Source organism: Sceloporus undulatus, chromosome 1 (genome assembly GCF_019175285.1).
Source record: "Sceloporus undulatus isolate JIND9_A2432 ecotype Alabama chromosome 1, SceUnd_v1.1, whole genome shotgun sequence".
Lineage (NCBI taxonomy): Eukaryota > Metazoa > Chordata > Lepidosauria > Squamata > Phrynosomatidae > Sceloporus > Sceloporus undulatus.
In genome coordinates, this window is record NC_056522.1 from 201691929 (window position 1) to 201710345 (window position 18417).

The 18417-nt window shown below is 39.9% G+C and overlaps 1 protein-coding gene across 7 annotated transcripts in view; it reads right to left on the bottom strand.

Annotated features, from left to right (window-relative positions):
• Positions 1–18417, bottom strand: part of ITPRID2 (ITPR interacting domain containing 2) — a 114457-nt gene that overhangs the window by 61885 nt on the left and 34155 nt on the right. For all 7 annotated transcript variants that reach the window (XR_006105071.1, XM_042479782.1, XM_042479790.1 and 4 more), the window contains exon 3: positions 17227–17272. Coding sequence is in view for 6 of the 7 variants with exons in the window: in XM_042479782.1 (XP_042335716.1) it covers positions 17227–17272 (46 nt within the window). In the remaining variant the exon portion in view is untranslated. The remainder of the gene's footprint in view (positions 1–17226; positions 17273–18417) is intronic.

The window sequence follows — 18417 nt, forward strand, 5'->3', positions numbered from 1 at the left end:
ATGCCAAGAACTGAACTTGGAAACCTTGGCATCCAATTTAAGCACTCTACAGCTCTGCTACAAACAACCCTGCCCCTAAACACTTCTCATACTTCAGAAATCTCTAGAATGGGATGTGCCTACCTGTGTATGTGTATACACAGTGGCTATAAATGAAATTATCATCAAATACACAAGACTATTTGATAGTGCTTTAAAAGTGCTTTGAATTAAACTGTTTTTAAGAAAAATTAAAAAAAATTATCTTGTCATATGTGATGTGTTTTAATACTGTAATAGTTTAATTCTATTTTAATGCTCACTTTTTGTACTTTTTATTAAATTGTATTGTTCCTTTGAATTGTCCCAATTTTTGGGGGAAGGGGGCAGACTAGAAATATAAATGTAATAATAACAATAACAATAGTAAAAAGCAGCACCAACACTGTAAATTCCAAAAATTGTAAGGTACAGATGGCTATCAAACTATAATTAAGAAATCAAATCTGTTCTCTCACTCTTGCTCTCGCTCTCTGGCATTTTACCAACTCCCCATTTCCTAAAACACCTACATGTTTCCTATGTACTTTCCAATTAAAATATGCCCCCACCAACTTGCCACGATAATAAATGTCTTCCCAAAAAAGCTCTTAAGTTGAAACAATAAAAATCAGCCTAGGCTTGGGCTAGAGGATTTCCTTGTTTATGTTCCTGTACAGGAGTAGGTCTTGTTGAAGAGGTCTCTTGTTCTTTTTTTTTGTTGCTAGCTTTTATTTCGTTGCATTGATTATTATAGTATTTTTCCTTATCCGTTCACACAAGTCATTACAGTATATATTTGCATTCAGGATTCTGGTCCTATTTCTATCACCATTCTTGTTTGCTTCTTTTCTGTCCTGGACTGCTTGTAATACAGTGGACCCTTGTTATACGCTGGGGTTTGGTTCCATTAAATATAATGACAGAGCAAAATGCTGTCCCTTATAAAAAATGGAAAATCAAGGTTTGATATTTGAAATTTATCCTTTTTTTGAACATTTTCAAACCGTGGATGCTTGAATCCGTGTATAAAAAATCCATGTATAAGAAGGGCCGACTGTATTTTGTCTGTCATCCACTAGGGCTTTTCTCTCTCTCTCTCTCTCTCTCTTTTTTTTTTTTACTACAGTGTCTTTCTGCTTTCCTCTCTAACAATGTCCCTGGCTTTAGGCCAGAGTTCTTCTGGCCTCTGGTCAATTAGGCTTAGTACTGCAAATCTGTTTTTCACTTTGTCTTTAAATTCTTCATTGATGTTTTCCAGGTTGTATTTTGGCATGGTGGCTGCTTTTTGTTCTTCTTTAACTTTACTCAGATTTTTGCTATTAGTAGTTCATGGTCTACAGTCTGCTATTGGCCTGAAGAACAAGAGACCTCTGCATCAAGGTCTAAGAAATCCAAGAGAAAATTTAAGCCAAGAGTGGGTTCTCTATGACCAACACGGAAATATATGGCATGACCATGAAGGAATAAAAAGATGAGGAAAACAATGGATGGAAGAACTATATAAAAGGGACAATTTGATGAATATTTCATTTAAAGAAGAATCATATGAGGACAAACCTCAAATTTTAAAAAGTGAAGTGAGGGCTGAACTCAGAGCACTTGAGACAAATAAATCACCAAGAATTGATGGCATACAAATAGATTTTGTTCCCAGCTACAGATACAGAATCTACTCTAGTTTTAACTAAGACATGTCAACAAATTTGGGAAACAAAACAACAGCCCACAGATTGGAAATGCTCAGTATATATTCCAGTCCCCAAGGAAGGAGACACCAGGAACTGCAGTAATCACAAAAACTTTGCACTGAATTTTCATGCAAGCAAGGTAATGTTTAAAATTCTGTAACAAAGTCTCTTAACATATATGGAGTGAGAATTGCCAGCTGTCAAAGCAGGGTTCAGGAAAGGAAGAGGTACTAGGGATCATATAGCAAAGATATATTGGATAATGGAAAGTACTAAAGAGTTTCAAAAGAAGATCAGCCCTGTGCTTTATAGACTACAATCATCCCTCCAAATCCACAACTTTGGAACTCGTGGTTTTATTTGCAAGGTTGCCGCCTCTCCATCCTTTTTCCCCCTACCCCTCCCTCCCCTCCCTCTTTAACTCCTTCTTTCGCCCCCACCAGGCCTAGTATGACCTCAGGGGCTGGGAGGGGGCCTTTTCTCAGTTTGGGGGAAGTGAGCCAGGGTGCAAGGACTGCTAGAGCCTGTCATCTGTGCCATGCCAGCTGCCATGCCAATTTCCCTTCGCACCAGGCACACCCCTCCAACACAGCCAATGGCTGCCAGCTTGCGTCACTTCTTGGCCCCATCACCCTGGACTGGATCAGCTGAGCTGGCTCCAAGGCAATGGGGCAAAGAGAGGGAGCAGAGGGTCCCCTCCATTGCTCGCTCTCTGCCCCATCGCCCTGAAGCTGAATCAGCTAAGTCGGCTCCAAGACAATGGGGCCAAGAGAAGAAGCAGAGGGTCTCCTCCATTGCTCCCTCTCTCTCCCACAGAAGCCCAAACTGGCAATCTCACTTTGTTAGCTCACTCAACGAAATGTGATGTGACTTTGGCTTTATTTGGCTTATTCTTCAGACATATACAGGTATGGGCTTTGCACTGTGACACCTGTGAGCACCTGATATGCTCTTTTTTATGTTTACTGAGAAATAAGTTGCCCTAACCTCAATAAGATTATTTATTCTCTCTTACCTAAACACGGTCTGCTATTTTTCAGAAACTATGTTTTTTGGTCAGTGTTCAAGAGGAGAAGTTTCATATGAAACTGCCAGCCTTTTCTAAGTTTTCAGTTCCAGTGAAACAACTCATTTTTCTACAAAAGGAAAACAAACTTAGAAAACATAAACAAAAGAGTAACTTCTGCACAGCTCTGATAGCACCAAAAGGAAACACATTATAAATCCAGATTAAAAGAGCTAGCATGGGCTCAAATTCTCATACATCCCCAGAGAAAAACAGCAGTTTCTTTTTCTAGGATCTAGATTAAACACTGTGAGGCTTCATTTAGGATAGGAAGTTTCCAGTCCTGTATCTGTAAATAGTTGCACAAAAGAGGGAGTTTCACCTGCCAAAATTCTTTGTTTAATAGGGCTAATGCTCGGCCTTCTTTTGCATTCTTCCACCATAACAATGCCTTATGCAGAATTGAAAGCTTACATTTTGGAAAGCACAGGCTTATTGTTGACACAATGCTTCTTTTAATGAGAAAACATTTCTCTCTCAGAGGTTCTGCATATTTTCTTCACTACAATACTCCAGTACAAGTGAATCAAATTACATTATTCCTTATCTTTTGGCATTGTCACAAAAAGTGAGTACACAACAATGGGGTCATTCTCACTGGCAGGATAAATCACTTCGTGATTCGCTCCTGCCCTGGTTTGGAAAGCAATTTCAAAAGGCTCCTAGATCTCATTATAAAAGGGTTTTTTCCCCCTTACCCTGTGCGATCGGGGTTTTGTTTTTTTTAAGGATATTGTGGTTCCCACTGGCAGCACCGCTTTAAACTCCCCTGTCAATCATCTGACATAAGCCTGGCTTGGAAATTGGGGGGTGGGTGGGTTGGAGGTTGAGAGAGTGTGTTCTGAGGCTGAGAGAGTATGAGACTGAGATAGTGTGACAAGGAGATGGCAATGGGGCAAGGCGGGGGGAGCGGAGAAGAGGAGGAAGAGGAGACAGAGGCAAGGCTGGGAAGGGAGCTTAGGGGCCAGGGGTGGGACATCGCCAGGCTGGGAAGGGAGAAGAGGAGGAGGAGGATGACGGAAATGGAGGGCACCAGGACCCAGAGAGGCCTGTGAGAAGGAGGACAGGGCATGTTTTCTTTTCTTTCTTTCTTTCTTTCTTTTTCTTTTTTTTCTTTTTGTAAATACAATTAAGCAATAGAGTGGTTTAGCACCTTTGCAAATAGTCCATTCTGTCGCTTCATCACTTAGTTTTATTTTATTTTTTAAAAAAGGAACCAAACATCATACCAATAATGACAAGACAGCACTCAGGAGGGGGGAGGATGACATCTCCCAAAAAATGGGGAAGAATGTTAAACACCCCTGTCATTAGTCCCTCCCCTCCAGAATACTGCGATTCCAAAGTTCGCACTTGCTCAACAATCTTTGGAATCACATTTTTTTCAAAAGAACCTCTTTTTAGCTGGTGTCTTGAAAAACCGGTTCTTTTGTCTTTGCCTCCCTTCATCATGACAGATTTGATCAAATCGCAACAGGAAACAGTTTCAAATGGGAACTAGGGTCATTTAATTCACTCAGCAATCTGATTCTTTTTATAGTGGGAATGGGGGCAATGTTGGGCATTTTTAATTGGAAGCAAACCTGCTATGATCATTGGGACTCACTTCCAAGTAAGTGTTCACACAATTTGCAGCTTTTAGCCACAAATGTAACTCCTTAGCAGTCAATAGGATTTAAATATGCTATATATCAATTGGCTTGTACCCTGTTCCTAAAAATGCAAGATTGCCCAGACTTAGCTGCACAAACACAGCTCAGAAATGGAGCTCAGCAACATCAACAGGCTTCTTACCTCTGAATGGACTCATACTTTAAAATTTTAACTTCACATTCAGTCACAGAGATATTGTGTGCATAGGTGCTGGCCCTGTCCTATGAGTCACTTCATCTTGTCACTCAACTTAGAGTCCAAAAAGCAGTGAAGTGTTGGTATTGAATTCAGTAAGCCAGGACTTATTGCCAGCTCCATCTGGGTAGGGCTGGAGTCCAAAAAACTGAACTGCAACCCAGTAAGTCCCCAGTTCAGATGTTGTTACACCATTTACTAATTACACAGCTTTTGATAAGCCAATACTAAGCCACCTTACAGAATTGCTGTACAAGACTGAACATTCTGTGTACCAAGGTCATGCAGAATGCTTTTAAAACTGTTATATGAATGCTAAATGTGATCGCCATTAAAGCACATTATAATAAGGGGAAAGGGGAATCAAAAACTTTAGGAACCTCAGGAATCACTGCTTAGGACTTGTTGCAAAGGCAACAAATGAACTTCAACCATTCAATTAAATGTCATTGTTGTCCATGATTATGTATGGTGGAGTTGGGGAAGCTGTAGTTACTCAAATGTTGACTGGAACTGACATCAACCATAGCCAGCATAGCCAACTGTGAAGGTTCATAGGAGCTTCAGTCTAACAAATACCTGAAGGGCTACTTATTCTCATCCCCATCCTATGAACACACGACACTGACATTTTATCTCTTGCCATTTTCTATGGTGAAAGCTCTATGATATTTTGCATTGGAAAGCAGAGGAAAAAACTGTATGTCAGAAAGGTTTATCATTATTATTAGTAGTAGTAACCTGCCTTCCTCCCAAAATTGAGACTCAAGGCAGATAACAAACTCACTGAGACTGTATTCACTTGAAGTGGGCTTGGCAAGATGGCCCTGATTTGGGCTTGCTAAGGGAAAGGAACAGAAATCCTAAATGGAAAAGAAAGGGTGTAGAAAAATGGAGAAGGGAGATGGAAGCAAGGCCTAGGAGTGAGAAAAAGCAGAGGAAAAAGAAAGGTACCCAGGAACAGGTTGGTATGTCTGGGTGGAACAAAGAAGAAATTATGAGACACAACAACTGAAGCTAAGACACAGAGAAAGAAGAGATCCAAAATATGGTCCTAAAAGGAATAGTCATGTGCTTTCACTAGAGGTGCACATATTTGCCTAGAAAAGATCCCATTTTCAGTTCCTGATACATCTAAGTAGATCTGGGGAATCCTTCCTGCAAAGTCACTGTCAGAAAGTGCACAAAATCTTCAGCTGTATGCACCAGTGGTGAGATAAAGATAGTTTCCTATGGTGAAATCCAAAAGAATGAATTGCAAAAGCTGCAGAAACCAAGAAGAAGACACAGAAGGAATGAAGTTGAAGCTGATATATAGTATGACATGAGACTATCCGAGAAGGGAAAATCAAGTGGAAACAGATTGGGCAAGAAGAGGAAAGGGTAGAGATGACAAATTCACATATGGCAAACCACACAGAACATTTTAATAACATATAAGATGAGACAGCCCTTTCAAACACATTACTTTAAGCCTCTTGGAGGAAGGGCTATGCATAATAATAAATAAAAAATTATGACTAACCAGCTGACGTTTGGCAGTAGTCTTTCGTGACTCTGGTCTCTGACTACCTATATTTTTGCCATCTGTGCACACCGATACACGTGCTAATATAAAACTATGCCTTACATACATTTTTCTTCAAAGAGTACTGGGGAAGGGCTAACTACATTACTCAAACAAACATGCAGCAAGATGTTTTGTAGTTGTGAGGCCAACAGGGACACAAAACAATGCAATCTGATGCATGTCTATTCAGAGGTGATCCCCACTAAGTTTGACAGAACATACTCGCAGGAAGGTTATGTAAAAGACTGCAAAGTACGTATTATCAAGGCAAATCAATATTAAACAGACAGTAAGTGAATGAATAAGTAGCATCATAAGTGGGGATGGGGTGGACAAGAATCCTACAGCAATTTTCAGATTAAGAGATTAATTGTGATATAAATTTTTTTGTGGACCAGAAACTACTTTGTGAAACTCAAAACATTTCTGCTATAATTATGCTGCAGTTATAAATACAAGGTGAAAATTCCATTTAACATACTTGGATTTACTTCTTAGTAAGCTAATGCAGGGTAGCACAACATGTCTTTTTAGGGTACCATAAAAACAGGTTGAGTTTGCTACACAGCTATGCCTGTGCATTCCTAATAAAGGAAAATGTTTAAAACATTTTAAATCTGCAAGTGGATTTCATTTCATTAACAAACTTTCAAGGAGCATAGCCATTGGTTCTACAAATACTTCTGAAGTTCCTAGATGTGTAGTACATTAGGTTGCTGGGTATATGTAACAGGGCCTTCTCCATAGTAACCGTGTAGCAGTAAAACTACCTAACCATTGAGCAATTGGTACAGTTTGTCTATTTTAGGAACATAAATTTTCATTTCTTTTGTTCTACCACACAAAAAATTGCATTTGCATGTGGGGACTTCTCAAAAAGAACCTGGTTGCACCAAAAAATAGCACAGAAAACAGAGCATTTTGCACATATGTTGGTTTTCTATGCAAAAACCCTGGATTTTGCAATTTTTTCACACAAATTTTTTTTGAAAAGTGAAAAACCTTGATGGGGTGCTGTAATGTATCAAAACACCCTTTATTATTAGAGACAACACAACCTGGCATGTTAAAGTGTACTCCAGTCGGGCCTAGCAATTGGATAGATTTCAACTCTTTCAAATGTAGAAATTCCTGAGTCTTGGTGCTTCCTGATAACATTGGATTTTCCTCATGACATTTTTTTTTTGGCGGGGGGGGGGCATCAACATGTACCTTAATTGGACCACCTTTGATTGTGTGTTACCTTGTGAGGGCTATACCCTAAAAATGATTAAATACATTTATTTAATTTAAATCAGTGGTACTCAAAATTTTTACTCTTGGGACTGCACTTTATATCTACATGCAGATGTCATCTCCCCCCACTAGATGTTGTATATGAATAAAATACTTTGTTTATTTAGTGTGCATAAATCATACATTCATGTATATCCATATTTTAACATTTTATAATAACAAATTAGAACAATTCTATTTAAGGAAATTCAACTATTTAACTACTTAACTAACTTATTTTCAAAACCACTTTACTTCAAAGTTGGTCTCCTGATTTAATAAAGCTCACAGACAGAACTCACATCAGATTGGAAGGCTCTCACACATTCCAGGATCCTTCCTCCAACTCTCCTTCGGAGCTTCCACCCTATATGCATTCTTTATGGGACAATGCACCACTAAATCTAGTGAGACTCTTTTGAATACAGAGATATAGCCATGCTAGCCTAGAAAATCAGTATGCAAAGGGATCTCATAACACCTTTGTGACTTACTGAAAGAAAAAAGCTGGTAGCATGAGCTTTCATAGACTTGAGCCTACTTCCTCAGATGCATGCAGCCTTTGGAATAACTAATCATAAAGTTGAGCTGCATTAACTGTCATTTTCAGTCCAGAAATAAGAAAAGTAGTTTCTAGTAACTTCAAAAGCAATGCAATGAACAACTTACTAATAACCCAAAGCACAAGGGCAACGATTATGCATGTATGCTATATGATGTGTGATTTGTTTTTTAAACAACAACAACAACAACCAGAGATGGCAGCAAAACTTTATACAGCATTAAAGGAGGACTTATAGCCAGGGGAAATTATATTGTTATTCCCAATTATATTGGGAAATTATGTTGTTTTTCGTTCTGTTTTTTAAATATTGCATTGAATTTAATACTTTTTTAAGGAAGGGAGGGTACCAGGGATTTTATATGTTTTGTATTTTTAGCTTTGTTAGCTACCCCGATTGTTCTCAGGGGGGCGGGATACAAATAAATTTTATTTATTATGGTCACTATCTTGACCTAATTCTTGCTGCTAAGTGCGTCATTTCCGACTACCTGGCATCTGATTTTCCATTGTCTGCCCATCATTTAATTTCTTTTACTCTTACTTATATCCCACCTCCTCGTCATACTGTCCAGCGCCATTTCCGCGACCTTCAGTCTGTTAACTCTGACCATCTCAGTCAGACTTTTAATTCATCTCTCTCTTTTCTTGATCTTGGGGACTCTGCTGATTCAGCAATGTCTTTATATAATTCCACTCTTTCTTCAACTCTCGACAGCTTTGCTCCTGTATCTGTACGCATGTCTTCCCCTATGACTAGGCCTCAGCCCTGGCTCACTCCCACTATCAGGTTCCTCCGGTCCTGCTCTCGAGCGGCCAAACGTCTTTGGAAAAAGTCTAGGGAACAGGCTCATTTCATTCATTATAAATTCATCCTTTTATCTTTTTCACGTGCTCTGTCTATGGCAAAACAGAACTATTTTAAATCGCTGATATGCGCTAATGAGAGGCGTCCGCAGCATTTGTTCTCCTGCTTCAATACCGTACTAAAACCTTCCTCTCCCCCTGTCTTCTCATCATTTTCTCCCACTGACTTCGCCAACTACTTCATCACTAAAGTCACTACTATTCGATCTGAAATAGTTCCTCCCGACTTGTCCCCTACCACTAACCTCCTGGTACCTTCTACTAATAAACTCTCTGGGATTCCCCGTTTCTCTGGATGAACTCTCTACGCTGCTAAATTCTTCCAAACCTACAACCTGTTCTCTTGATCCTGTTCCCTCCCGTCTCCTAATCTCTATAGCCCCTTCTCTTCTTCCCTCGCTCCTCTATATCTTTAATCTCTCTCTCTCTATGGGTTCCTTCCCTTCTGACTTCAAACATGCTCTCGTTTCTCCAATTCTGAAGAAACCCTCTCTCGACCCCTCTTCTTTGTCTAGCTATCGTCCAATTTCTCTTCTTCCTTTTCTTTCTAAGGTCCTAGAACGGGTCATTTATTCTCGCTGTATTAAGTTTCTTGAAACCAACTCCATCCTGGACCCTTTCCAGTCTGGCTTCCGCCCACGGCACTCTACAGAGACAGCCCTCACCAAGATCTCAAACGATCTCTTGCAGGCCAAGGCAAAAGGCCTCTATTCTCATTCTTCTTGATTTGTCTGCGGCCTTTGACACTGTTGATCACTGTCTCCTGGTTGATTTACTTTCTGACCTTGGGTTCTCCGACTCTGCTCTCGACTGGTTTAAATCTTACTTGTCAGACAGATCTTTTGCAGTGGTCATGGGTGGTCAGACTTCGTCCTCTGTTCTCCTATCTGTTGGAGTTCCCCAGGGCTCTTGTCTTGGGTCCCCTTCTGTTCTCTCTATACACACTGTCCCTAGGTAAACTCATAAGTTCTTTTGGTTTCTCATATCATCTGTACGCCGATGACACTCAGCTGTCTCTCTCCACCCCTGACCTTTCGACGGGACTTGAACAGCAAGTTTCTTCTTGTCTGACTGCCATCTCTCAGTGGATGCGGCTTCGGCGCTTGAAGCTCAACATGTCTAAGACTGAGCTTCTTGTCTTTCCACCTAAACCCACCCTTCACTATTCCTTTTCTGTTTCTGTCGATGACACTTCTATTCAACCAGTTCATCAAGCCCGCAGTCTTGGCTTCATTTTTTACTCTTCTCTGTCATTTATTCCCCAGATCCAGGCCACCGCCAAGGCCTGTAGATTCTTTCTCCACAACATTGCCAAGATCCGTCCATTCCTCTCAATCTCTACTGCCTGCCAAGACTCTGGTCCATGCCCTAGTGGTTTTGCGATTAGATTATTGTAACCTCCTTCTGACAGGGCTTCTTCTTTCACACATCCATCCTTTAATCTCTGTCCAGCATCAGCTGCCCGTATTGTCACATCCGCTCACCGCTTTGACCATGTTTCTCCTCTTTTATCCTCCCTTCATTGGCTCCCCCTTCCGCATCCGGTACAAGCTTTTGTTATTGACTTTCAAAGCCCTCCATGGATTGGCCCCTCCTTACTTATCTGACCTTCTTTCTCCTTACATTCCTACTCACACCCTCCGCTCTGGTACTCAAGGTCTCCTGTCGCAGTGTAGGACTACCACTGCCCCCTCCCGAATTCATCTCTTCTTGTTTGCTGCCCCTTACTCCTGGAACCTTCTTCCCCCACATGCACACCTCATCACTTCTTTACCCAGTTTCAAAACTAAGTGAAAGACTATATTGTTTAGAGAAGTGTTCCCAGAGGCGAGCCCCTCTCTGACCCATGAAGCCTCCTTTTAACCATCCATTAAGAAGCCAAGCCCTTCCTCCAGTCCATCTGCCTTGGTCCAGGTCTCGGAGGTGGAGAAGATCTGCTGGACCTGATCCTATTCCCCACCACCACTCCCTTCTCCCTTTGTGTCGTGTCTTTTTAGATTGTAAGCCTGAGGGCAGGGAACCGTCTGACTAAAAGATTGTATGTACAGCGCTGTGTAAATTTACAACGCTTTATAAATAAAGGTTAATAATAATAATAATAATAATAATAATAATAATGGCTTGGAACAAAATTACAAAAATTAGCTCTGCCATAACATTAAGCTGCAAACTCTTGCTTTGTTATTTCCTTTCATCCTGAGCATGTATTTTGTAGGTATTTATTTGATTACTGCTGTCACAAGAGACAATCTCTTCCTTTGATAACCAGTTTGCATGCAGAATGAAAGCACAGAGGGAGGAGAGAAAGCTGCACATTGAACTAGACAGAGAGATGGAAAGAGGTAGGGTACAGACTTCTATGATCACTGAAGGACCACAATAACTGCACTTTCCCAACCTATGCAAATTCCAGTCCCAGAAGAGGATTTACATACAATCCCACCCCATTTTTCTACTTTTGAGCAGCCAAAATGAACTCTTCTCCCAGGTTTTTTTTGTTTTTTTGTTACATTACAAGTATTTAATCTCCTTCTTTTAGAATACGTGTCTCCTGAAGAAAAAAGCTACATGTAATTCATTTGTATTCCATGTTCAAATGAGCTAATCTAGTGAGTCCTTGCCAGTGGCTCTTGGTAACCTCATGCTTTCTTCACTCCCCAACCAAGACTGTGGTCTTAACTTTGGACCTTGATCTTCCCAATCCAGTTGGATTTGTTGCTCTTGCTTTTATCTTTCTCCTTTTCCTTTTTGCTGCATCCTCCTTCTCTTCTCACTTGAAATATCTCAAATTCGATTTTATATTTTATTCCTTCTCCTTTTGAACTGACTCCATCGAAAACTTTGGTCCTTACACGTAAAATCCCATCTAACAGGGATTCTTTTCCATTTCAATTTGTCCACAAAGAAATTATAACCCATTCTCATTATCATCATAATGGTTTCAGTTCTATAGATGCTCAATTGCCTTTTAAAATAACTTCCATGTGTATATTACTACTATTTTGGTATTTTTTAATCTGTTCTGATTTTTAATATTTTGTAAGCCCCTGGAGTCCAAATATTGGGAAAAGGGTGAGAAATAAATTAATAAAACAGTCGTAATAATCATAGTAATAGTAATATCCAAACTGTACTGCTTTTGAGAAGTAACCTCCACAGGTATGTCTCTTGCTCTTCATGCTGTTTCTTTAGTGATACACCAGGAAGCCTTAAAGGTACAATAGTTTAAGCAAAGACCTCTCATCAGGGATGGGCAACTTGTAACATTCCTGATGTTGCTGAAATGCAATTCCCATCAGCCCTAACCAGCATAACTAATTATAAAAGTTGTACTTCTTCAATGATATCTGAAGGAATGCAAATTTCATATCCTTATTTCAGAAGAACAATAAGCAGAGCACTAATCTACAGGTAAGTAAATCCACCACCTTAGTCTGGAAGCCACACCAAAGCCACGCTCCAGTCCTTAGGACTGGAGTGTGGCTTTGACATGGCGTCCGGATTCTTAGGACACATGCATCATTTAAAAACAGCATACCTCCAAAGTGACCTGAAGCAGCTTTATTTTGGCCTGCCTGTATGGGGCCATAGTGACCTTCAAAAAAGCCAGCAAACTATAGGAACATTAAAATGGCATTTTCCTCCCTCTCTCACACACACATTTTTGCATTGCAGATGTAGAAATTATTTGCAATAAAACAAGGAGAGATGCCAGGTCTAAATTCCAAGCTTATTGTGCATGGCAAAGATTAAGCCTTTTTCATTCTGGATTCTTCTGTCTACAAAGACAGACTCTGATTCATCTGTCAAAGTTCGATATCAGTTTGCTAAAACAATCTCATTAAAAAAAATGAGAGTAGGAGCAATCTTTGCCAATCATGAAAAAATATGTAGCTTTAGTTCTCATTTACTAGGGATTTTTTTTTAAAAAAAATCATGCCATTTCTAACCTACTGTGATATGGGGTTCCCTATCACCTTGAATTCAAGGGACTACATCAGGTCCACAATCACTCAGCTTCAGCAATGATTCAAAAACAGAAGTTCACAAATTTTTCCACACAGGGGCAAGTAGCAGGTAGAGCAGGATCTACTGGTAGATCTGAATAATTCACAGTTTAGACACAAGGGTTGCCAGCTCCAAACTTAAGACTATTAAACAGAATCTCCCGCTATCAAGTGAGGCCACTGAGGAAGAATGTGACCTGAGGGGACAGACAAGGACAAGTTTTTTGTGTTATATGAATCTTGTGAGCTTAGTTCTGGTAATAATTATAAAATGCCAGACTGATTGTCTGCTAGAGGAAACTCCAGGTTCTACTGGACTGCAACTCCCATCATTCTTCTTTGTTCATTTGATGGCTAGGGCAGTCAAACATCTTGTCTTTAAGAGTATCTCCACTCTTAATGAGCTATTCTTTGCCCTGGCTTCAGTGGGTGAAACTTGGGGTTCTCATGAAAAAAAGCAAGTCAAAAGTCCACTCACAGCCACCATAACAAAATGATAAAATGAGCACTTTTCAGTTTACAGGTAATGCTTTTTTTTTCATCCCAGGAGGGTAAAGTTAAACTAATGCTTAAATGAAACTGGATATCTCTGTCCCTGAATAATTTTTAAAGTTTCAAACCTGGGATTCTGGCATGCATACTGAATTTCAAATTTCGTCTTTGGACATATTTATATTTTGCATGAATTTCTGGTTCTGATGAAGTGACAAATATGGCAAAGATATGGCAGAAAGCAAAGCAGTAGGAAGCCCTGCTAGGGGAAACAACAGGTATTGTGTATTAAAAATAAAGATGACTACCTACTTATTAAAAAAAAACTGCATGATACACAACAACAAAGCTCTTAGATGCAGAAGTTCCACAAAAACCCAAATATCCAGATTCTGAGCCCTGCCCTCCATAATACAATCATACCATTTATTAGGCCAACCAAAACGCACAAAAATGGATTCACAGGGGAATAATAGTGTCATGAGCTACAGTCAGAGGAGAGTCAGAGGCCTCCAGGATCAGTCCCACCAACCCACTGAAAAAAGCTGTGATTTTTACCAGTAAATTAACTGCTCAGAACACCCCTCAAGATCAGAACTCTGGAAGCAAAGATCAAGTTAGCAGCTTGTGTCCACAGGCTTTTTTGGGCTATAGCATTTTAGAATAATTTCCGCTGAGTAGCAAATCACTAAGTTCTACTATAACCTGCCTTTGAAAGTTCCTTCATTTTCAGCATTAGATGGAGAGTTTGTGTTTCTAATCCTACCTGGGGAGGATTTGCTAAATCCTGGATCAGCACAAAAGGAGTTTCAGTTAACACAGCCACTATATAAAATGTTTTAGGGGAAATGAGGGAAATAAGCACTAGTGTTTTATCATCACCACCCCAGTCACCATTCCACCATGGTGAAGCAGAAGAAGTGGGGTGGGATCAGGTGAGCATTTCACCAGGCCTGCAAAAATGTTTTAAAAAACCCTGCTAACTTTTCCCCCTCCCAGGCCTTTTCTCTTCATAACGTTTTCCTTCCCTATCATATCTTTTTAGACCATAAGCCTGCAGGCAAGGACTGCCTTTTCTTTAAGCTGACGTGATGTAACCTGGGAGCCTATTGCCTAAGGAACAGAACGTTTTAAATAACTAGGAGATGAAGAACTTTGAAAGGGTGATTTTCCAGCAAAAATAACAACAAAAAGCCCAAGCACTGTTTTGATATGATTTAGCATCTAGCTCACATCACTTTGTACATGTTGCACTATAAGTGGAAGTGAGCCACTTTTCTGCACTTCTGATTTTTAATTTCATCCCAGGAAGCTGGGGGAAATGAGAATATGTATGACTCAAAACAAACTACATATGTAACTAGTCTGCCAAACCTCTTTCAAATGATAAAACTAACCCAAATCATGATTCTTTATCCCACAAATGTTTCAATCATCTGTTAAAGGGCAAAGTGTTCACAAAAGCTCATATGACAATACATTTGTTAGTCCATAAGGCAGTACTGTACAAGATGCTAATTTATTTCGCTGCAACAGATTAACATGACCACTCCTCTGGAAACTGTTTTGTTTCTTGATTCTTTTTTCTGAGTTGCTAAGTTCTTTAAAAACAACAACCACCACCCTAAAATCCTAGAAAATGTGAAGGTTTCATAATTTAATAATAATGAGCTTCTGAAGTTATAGGAAATCTAGACACCATATTCCTAGAAAAAAATTACATATTTCATCCAAATAGTTCTCCAAGGGTCTTAAAGGTAGCAGAAATAGTCTTTCTCTTTTTATCCTTCCAACAGGCTAAGAAAGAGTGAGTGGGTCAATGGAACCCATTTTTGGATAATTCTGAACCTGTATCTTCCCAATCTAAATAGAGTACTGTAGTCACTACAGCCCACCTGCCCCAACTGTGGGCTTGCCATCCACAGATTTAATCATCTGCAGATGGCAAGCCCAAGTACCCCAATGGCCATGAGTCCATGTGGCTGCAGCAAAGCAGCTGCACACATACACACAGCCATTAAAACCCACAGAACTTGAGGTCCCAGGGTTTTTTGCATCCATGAGGTGAAGATCTAGAATGGAACACACACACACCATCCCCAGATACTAAGGGCTCACTGTACACTAGAATGGTTTTCTTGATCAATGCATGGAAGAGTTACTGTTGATATAGTTAGAAGATCTTTCTCCCCACCAGTCACCAAACCAGCTGAAGAATTCAGGAAGCTGTTGTCCAAAAAGCAAACACCAATTCATAATTATTATGACAGTAGTCCTGTACAGAAAGCTTGTTCCACAATGGCCAAAAAATTGAGTGATATCCATTTCTTTACTCTAATAAATTTCAGTTCTCGGGAAATTATAAGAAGTTGTTTTGAAGGCACACATCAACAAAAATAAGATTAAACTATTGATAAAATTAAAATTATTTAAAACTGCACTTAAAATGTAAAACACTACAAAAGGACAAAAAGCAATTAAAACAGTTCCATCTAAACAATATAGCATCTCAGCCCAATCTTTAAATATTATACACTCCAAAAGCCTGGTAGGAGAAAAATGGTCTTTGCCTACTGTTAGGACAGTAGGGAGGGGACCATTCTGGCTTCCTTGAGAAGTGAGTTCCAGAGTCTACAGGCAACCACCAAAAATTCCCTCTCCTGCATCCCCACCAACTATGTTTGTGATGGTGATGGGACTGAAGGAAGGTCCTCTTCAGATGACCTCAGGGCCTAGCACATACAGGGAGATACGGTCTGCCAGGCAGCCTAGGCATGAGTCACATATAGGGCTTTATGGGGCATAACCAACATTTTGAATTGCAACCTAAAACAAACTGGCAGCCAGTGGAACTGTTGTAACAAGGGAGTAGTATTGTCCCTGTAACCTGCCTCAGTTAACAATAGTACATTATCTAAAATACATCTGCTTCAAAAAATTTGCTTCAAATATCATTCATGAGATTCCCAGCAAAGCAGCCAGACTTCAAATATGTTTACAAACAAGAACAGAAATCTGACTGGCTGCACTGGCATTTACTTCCTCGTGTAAGCCCTTAGCAATGCAGCCTAAATGCATTTGAAGACCACAGCTGAAGTCACAAAGTACAGAGACATGGAAGATTTCCTTTTTGTTTCTCTAGTGCTATGTTTCCCAGACAACATTTCTTTCTCTGCACCGCAGGTAGTGTCTTTATGACACAAAGCCTGCATTTCCAAAGGAACAGCTGCTATTTCCTGAACATAATAAAGTAAGCGTAACCCAAACAGCACTTACTAAACACCACACACATACAAGCACACACAGCTGCATCTACCCCAGCTCTCAATATGACTTTCTCCCAAGTCGTAAAGCATGCATGCTGGATTGTGGCTAATGTTTCGAAACACAGTTATGGAGTGGGGGGAAGAGTTTTCTTGCATTCTCAGAAATACATTGCAAAGTTGTCCTGTGTCTTTGTGTGTATATGTGTCTCCAAAGTTGTGCTGTGTCTTCGTATTGTGCATGTGCCTCCAAGTAACCTGTCAATTTATGGCAACCCCATGACTTTTATTAGGTTTTCTAAGGCAAGGAACAGTCAGAGGTGGTTCACCATTTCCTGCCTCTGAAATATAGCCTATAGTACTTGGTATTTGTAGGTGGCCTCCCATCCAAGTACTAACCAGGGCTGACCCTGCTTAGCTTCCAAGATCAGAAAGGATCTGGTGCCTTTAGGGTATTTAGGCTTTGCTTGGAACTGAAGCTTTAAAACGCTTTAGTGGCTACAGTCTCAGCCTAAAATAAAAAAGGTACATTTGACAAGTGAATACTTGTTTTGAAGAAGTACTTACCTACAGTCTTTAAGCCATATTGCAATCTTTTCATTTGGAATATTGCCTGGACAACCACAAGAAGAGGGAGGAAACAACAAAAAACAGAGAGACAGAACAAAAAGGCAAAATTATAATTGGTCAACAATGTATCTTTTTTAAAAAAACAGCCATAAAACTTGTCGTAACAGTTTTCTTGTTCATTTACAAACAACTTCATTTAACTAAATGACGTTTTTGTTTGTTTTATTAAAAGTCAATCCATAACATAAAATAGTTATCCACAACACAATATTAATCATTCTGGGCCGGAGATGCACAACACTGCCCTAATTTTTCAAGGACAAACCAAAAGCATTCCCAGAAGAGGTCCTGCAGGCTGACCCTGGACAAGCTTCACATGCTTATGGAGCAGCCCCCCATGAACTTCATGTGTAAACATACTGCACCACAAGTTCTACAGAAGACTTTTTAGTAAATGTGGCTTGCGCTACTGTCCAATCCTAGGCATGCTTACTGGGATGCAAGGCTCTCCAAGATCCATGAGACAGTGGTGAAGCATTCCTCCCCCCCCCCCCCCCCCCCCCCCTCAATTACTCAGTTGCTGATAACATCAAAAATAAAAGAGGAATCTTATAGCAACTGGAAGGCTAAGAGATTCACTGGAGGACTTCCTTGCACATGTGAAACATGATTGTCCATTCACAACATGTTGCAGACACAGAAGCTTATATCCCAACAGTGGTGTCACTGGGGTTAGTGAGAACCAATGCAGTAACTCACGGTGGCATGCCACCCCTGCACTGACCTATTCTCATGTTTTTTACCATTTTTTTGTACTAATGTTACTCAAAAATCGTAATTCCCATATATCACTGCATGCAATGGCAACAGTTGTGACATAAACTACTAGAATTAAAATTGTACCTTTAAATTACAGTAATGTACCCATCGCCTCAATGCATTTATATTATTATTATTAAATTACGATATCATACCCACCTCCTCAATGCATTTGCATACACATAGTTTCATGTGGGGAAAGAGAAATTTGGTAAGGTGTGATGTTTGTATGAAAAAATTAAAAAGAATAAAATTCATAAGATATATATATATATTTAACTGTTAAAAAAAACTGGGGTCTGTCCTTTAAGGAGGTCATGGGTCTGAATTAGCAGGACCTGAGCAGAGCAGTGGCGCATAGGGAGTCTT